The sequence below is a fragment of the Nannospalax galili genome, unplaced genomic scaffold (assembly GCF_000622305.1).
Source record: "Nannospalax galili isolate Female #2095 unplaced genomic scaffold, S.galili_v1.0 scaffold701, whole genome shotgun sequence".
NCBI classification, from domain to species: domain Eukaryota; kingdom Metazoa; phylum Chordata; class Mammalia; order Rodentia; family Spalacidae; genus Nannospalax; species Nannospalax galili.
Window position 1 is genome coordinate 856,017 of NW_008344990.1, and position 6,420 is coordinate 862,436.

The following is a 6,420-nucleotide window of genomic DNA, read 5'->3' on the forward strand; positions in this document are numbered from 1 at the left end:
TTCCCACTATGTTCTGTCCACGGTGTATAACTTTTATAACAATTTGGTCTGGTAAATACTTTTGCATCCCCCTACCCACACCATTCCCACCACAAATTTGTATCTGATCTAGGTTAGTAAGCCTAAAACTGGAAAACAATCAAGTTCTGTTCGCAACTCTCACTTTCAGTAGCTCATCATCTACTGTCAGACCCTCCGCTATCACAGTCTGAGCTCAAAATCTAGATCACCAACTTCCTATCAGGTAGTCACAGTGCAAGTCCAAATATCAGACTTATGGGGGTTAAGTGAACTCCCTTCTCTACCCCTTCCCAAATGCTGGTCACTGCTCAATTCTGCACTGACTGTCTCAGTGAAGTATTTCACCTTCCACTTAGTTTCACACACACACACACACACACACACACACACAAATAAAACTTCCACCACTGGAAGCAAAGGAAGAAAAATTTTATCAAGTTTTAATTGAGTTTCCAACTGATACCAGCTTTCTCTACTATCATCAACATCACCAAGCTTTGGCTCACAATGTAATGCCGAGTGCTGTATATTCTGTAATTCTGTACTTCTTCTCTAGCAAACATATAGGTACAGTAATTGTGGCAATGACTGCACAGTGTTTCCTAACAACCAATTCTTCCTTTCCTTCCTTGTATCAGAAATTTCATCCATAATTTTGGGGTATAAATTTTATCACTAAATGAAAATTACAGCATCATGTAGTTACCACTGAAGATGGGAGCAGTCATGACTCAGGTTTTCAATAAGGTACAAGTAGAAGTATTAAACATGCTTTGGGGGAAGACCTCTATAAAACAAACAAAAAAATGAATTGAGCCCTTTTCCTCCTCTTCTGCCCTTCCAAAATGTAGATATTAATAAATTTCTGGTACTTCAGCACTCTTTGGAGCATGAAGTGTGAAGCATTTGGAATAATGAGAAGTCTTTAAAGACTCTGAACCTTTGACACTGGCCCAGTTATGCTTATCTCCTGACTTCTTGTATGGAAGAGCAAAACTTTGTGTTTTTTAAGCCAATGTGGATGAAACTCTGTAACCAATAGCAGAACTAAATCAACAAACTTACAATTTGGCCATCCCATTTTGCCTATACAGAGAATGCCACAAACTCAAATGGTATGGCTTAAAATGTCATAGGAAATGTGACAAGGAATTAAATCTATAAGGAAGAAGTTTATATTCTTTCCAAATAAGTAACAAAATGAGGAAGGGGCAATGGGAACTGGAGGACCTGGAATACAGAGAACACTATATTTTTAAAGACTAAAATTCAAAGTATATTTTATTATCACCATGCACTAGCAATTCTAAGAAACTGCAGTGGTAAAACAATGCTTCCTGAAGTCTTTGATAGTTCAAAGGTCAAAACAATTGTTGTGGGTGGGGTTTCGAGAGATGGCCCCATGTCTAAGAGAACTTGCTGCTTACAGAGACCCAGGTTCTGTTCCAAAAAGCATCCATGTACAAAAAGCAGCTCACAATCGTCAGTATCTCCAGTTCCAAGACGTCCAATGCCTTGTTCTGACAGCTGCAGGCTCTGCACACACATGGTCATGTACATATACATAGGCAAGATACTCATACACATAACATAAAAAGAAAATGCAACTAAAAACAAATATTGTTACTGCTGTTTTCTGAGACATATAATTTCAAATTAGCATCATTAATTACTTATCCTTTGATAACTCCGTACTTTATGTAGAAGCTGACTAAGAGAACTCAGGTACATAGTTGGCCCTACACACAAACAAAATTAACTACATGTGTTCATTCGGTTCTTTCATCTTATAAAAGATCAGAATCATTTAAGGTAAAGACAAAGAAACAAAACTTGACAATTCTACATGACCAACTGGGGATTTTGTCTGTGCTTTAAAATCTAAAACAGCAAGACAATGCCAGATAGACAGTATAACACTTATTCATGGAATATGTATCTAAGTTCACACATGTGATAGATTTGAGAATTCAAATTTCTTTAAAATAGAAACGTACTGTTCTTTTTCACTGAATATTTGAAAATTAAAGATCAAGTCATGAAAATGAAGACTAATACTGATCATTGCATGATTATTAGTGAAGATAATTTTGTCATACAGAAGATAGTCTTAAAAAGTGATCCATCCTAAATAACATGTATGCTAAATATGCAAAATTTCCAAAGGACTCATATGATACTTAGTTTTCTTAGAATGTCAGAAATCAGGAAATATAATCACTAGTATGTAATCTAAATACCAAAACTCAATGAGATAGGCCAGTGGCCAGAAGTGCAAACTAGATCAATTAAATCACTGAATTTTTATATGAAATACTTTGGTTTGCATACCATCAGACTTTCTAATCCAAGTATCTACCATTTGAGCATTTGAATAGGTAATCAGAAAAAAGAAAGATAGACTATTGACAAATAATGTTTGGCACAGCCCTTTTATCATACACATCATCATTACCATTATTACTGTGATCCAAACCACCATCACCTCTAACCTGGAGTAACGTAAGAGCCTCTTCACAACTCTTATCCTTGTCCCGCTACAATGTAGTCTTCTGATAAAATTTAAGTCAATTTTATAATTAAGATCATATCCCTTATCAGTTCAAGGCCTTCCAAACTTTCTTCCTCTCAGTGACATAAATTTCCCTATATCACTGATCTATTTTCTCTCTGATTTTATCTATCATTTTTCTCCAATTAATTCTAATTTTTTCATCCCCAGTACATTGTTCCTTAAATAATACAGTTGCATTTTTTCTAGATGGTCTTTATATCTAGAATTTTCTTCTGAAAATGCATGTGGAGCTTTAATCTTTCATTTCATTCATATTCCTGCTTGAATATTCCCTAACCAGGGAAGCCTTAATTGACCTAGTATATCGTCCCACTCCCTGTCTCTGTTCCTTACCAGTGTTTTCCTTAGTGCTTAACACATCTTCCCATACTATACTTTCATTTGATTGACTGATTAGTTACCACCCCCCTTCAATCCACTGGAATATAAACTCCCTGAGAGTAATTGGTTTTGCCTAGTACTTTTTCCTTTGCAAGAGATTCAGCAAAACTTTTAGCAGATAGTCTAAATATTTTAAAACATAGATCAGTGTCTACAATAGTACCTATAAGATAAGGTACTATATTCCCATTAATGGATGAGAATACTGAGCGTGAAAGAAGTTTAACAATTAGCAAGAATTTCAGAGCTAAAAAGTATAAAAGCCAAGGTCTCAACTTTAGACTTGTGACTTAAAGAAGAACATTCTTTCCACTTTAGATGTAATTCCTATTTCAGTGACAAATAGCACTGAAAGCAGAAACTATAAATCATATACTAAACAATTCATCATCCAACATGAACTCACAGGTAAACATGTTGAATCCACTGAGATAGTAATTTCTGTGAAATCTTGAACAGTATTTCATGAGTTACATTATAACATTTGAAATAAGGTACAACTGTCAAATAAGCTAAAAAAAATTCTCAGTTATAAAACATGCAGTCTATGCTTCACCTATAGAGCAAGTGAAAGTGCAAGGTGCCAAGACTTTCTGACTAACCATATTACAAAATGGTAGCTATATGTAACACTATTTTTTCCCATAACTCTTACTAGTTTTATCCAACACTTACTCTTAGAACCTTAGAATCCATCCTGGAAGGAATGTTGGTAGTCATTTTTCTCATTTTAAGGAGAAAATCTGACTCCCAAAATATTCCCATCAAATAGTGAACACCAGGGTAAAGACTAGAAGTTCCCTGCCTCCATGACTAGACTAAAGGTGCATTAGTCCTATCACCTGAGTTCTAACAAGGGGCCCTGTAAACACTTTCATCATAAAAGAGTCATTGTTTCAGTCCCTTAAAATCTTATCATGAGATTTTTCCTCATTAGTCTTTAATCATAGTCTTTGCAAGATGTATGTCATTCTCTTATAATTTGAAAAACTTCAAATTCTCCAATAATTTAATCCATTGTTGGTGTATGATTCTGAGTCCTTATATGACAATATATTAGCAAAATCAAAACTCTTGCCTAGATCTAGTTGCTACCAATGACAGAACTTGCATGGGATTTTTTTCAAGCAAATTTTACGGTATTTGTACTGATTGAAGATCTTTTCCAAATTTATTGTTCTCTTCCTTTCTAGCACCATCTGAACAGATATTTTGTGGAGCACTTATGAAAGACAATGAGGGAGAGTCAAGAGACTGAGATTTTACTTCAAACAGTTAGTGACATTGAGCAAGTCTCTCTCACTCTCTGGTTCTTCTGATGTACAGGATAGACTACAAACACTCTAAGATCTTTACCTGCTCTAACATTTACTGGTTCCACAAACATTTGATTAGCTTTATGTGTCCCTGGGGGAAGGAGGTTGTTCTGAGATGAAAAGTCTCTTGAAGCCCTTTATTTAGGCATATAAAGTAGTTGTCTTTAAGGACTACTGAAACAGAGAACCCGAGAAAGGGTTCTAAGGAAGGGAAGAGGGCAGATCCCTTGAATATACTCCTAGCATCCACCAAATCCCCTCCTCCCTTTTTAGAATGGGAACAAAAATGGAGTTAAATATCAATTTTTGCCCAATTGCTTCAGGCTCTTTTGCTGTAGCTGCAGGTGCGGGTGGCAGCACAGAAATCTGTGCTGACAATGGCATCAGTGCCTGCTAACCCAACCCAACTGCCCTCCAATACCCCTTGCCAGTGCTGAAGACAAAGTCATTGTGGCATTCCATTACCCAGAACCCAGAACCCCTGATCAGGCATGCACTATCCCTGGCTGATTCAGAGAAGCATCAAGATGAAGGCACCACTTCCTCTCTGCAAAGGGAAGTCATTTCAAGGTCTCCAGGTACAAAAGGGAGCACCATGGCATAAAATGAACTCAGGACCATACTGAACAATGCTCCTTGAGTTGGTGGGGGTCTGCTAGCTGAATGTCCATTTAGAGGATGAGGGTTTCTGTAGCCTTCTCTCCTTGACAAAGCCCTAAATGTGAACAGGGTGAAACCATCCCAAACAAGGAGGCTTTTGCAGAGCTTTCTCAGGCAGCTTCCATCTGGGTGGCTCTGGGGCCCTCATGCCCTAAGGCTAGCTAGACGTGGCAGGCACACACAGCCTAGTTAAGTGGCACATGAAGCTCCTTATAAGGCTCTTTTCTACAATCTTGGGCTTTGTAACTAACCCACCCCCAATCCCTTTCAAGCTTGTCTGCCTCCTGTGAGCTTCACTATTCAGAGAGCCCTCTCTGTCAGACCCTTCCTTTTCCAGTATCCCAGGTAACCCTTGGGATGCTCCGGGACATTTCATCTAGCCCTGACTCTCATCCCACCCGAGTGTCTGAGGGCGGCAGAAATGCTGAGGGGGATGGGAGGGGGCTTTCCTGGTCTGGCAGGCAAGCAGAGACTCCTAAAATGGCTACAGGAAGCTCACTGGTGTCTGAAGGACAGCAGCGAAGGCGGTGGGCAGAGGTGTGTGGGTTCCCCGCGTGCGCGTGGAGGTTAATTTGAGGGATTGTAGGTTGGGGTGGGGGATTAGAGCTCATGCAGGGCAAGGCAGAGCTACATGCACTCACCATTCCCGATCCTCCCCTAATCCACTGCATGGTGTCCGCGAAGACCAGCTTCTCTGAGGCCGGGTGGCTGACGCGGGTTGTCGCGGGCTGCCTGGGAGGGAGGACTGGGCTGGAGGAAATGAGAGCCCCAGCGCCCCCTCCGCCTCCCCTCCTCCACAGCTCTACAGCCCAATCCCCTCCGCCCGACCTAGCCTTCAGTTAGGTTGTTTCATGCCAGCGTGCGGGCTCTGCCTCTCCACCCTGCTGCTCCCCAGGGGGCTTAACAGGAAGGAAACACGCAACTGGGGGAGGGGGTCCCAAGAGCTGCCTTTGTCTCCCTCCAAGGCTGGAGCACTGTGGGGTTGGGTGCAGGAGAGAATTTGGGAAGAATAACCTCCTCCAAGGATAAAAGACAGCTGCTACCCCTGCCTGCCCTACTGCTGCGCTGGAGTTAGATGCTATTTATTTTAGTGGGGCTTCCCAATTATGTTGACTCAGCGGAAAGTCCTCTCCAAAGTTGCAAGCAGTTTGGGGACAGTTTCTGAATAATAAGATTCTGGCCCACTGAAACCATGCCAGCGGATTCTCATGCCTTCCTCCCTCTGTCCCCTCCCCTGGTGCCTTCTCTTTTGTAATGTCAAATCTCTTGCACTTTCATCTGCATTGCTTTCACTTTTCAGAATAACCCTGGAAAGGCAAGCAGTAATATGTCCATTCTACAGATACATAAAATGTTTGAAATAGGGAAGGTACCTGTATAGGGTTACATAGAAAGATAAAACTTTGACTCTGTTCACTACAACAGCTTTCCAAACTTCTTTCTGCTCCCCTTCCCGCCACACACGCG

General features: G+C 40.4%; 1 protein-coding gene across 1 annotated transcript in view; it reads right to left on the reverse strand.

The window, feature by feature from the left end:
* The window catches only part of Arhgef9 (Cdc42 guanine nucleotide exchange factor 9), a 200,284-nt gene extending 194,272 nt beyond the window's left edge, over positions 1 to 6,012 (reverse strand). The window contains exon 1 of the mRNA XM_008841251.3: positions 5,595 to 6,012. Coding sequence (XP_008839473.1) covers positions 5,595 to 5,624 — 30 coding nt within the window. The 5' untranslated portion in view covers positions 5,625 to 6,012. The remainder of the gene's footprint in view (positions 1 to 5,594) is intronic.
* Between the last annotated feature and the right edge of the window lie 408 nt (positions 6,013 to 6,420).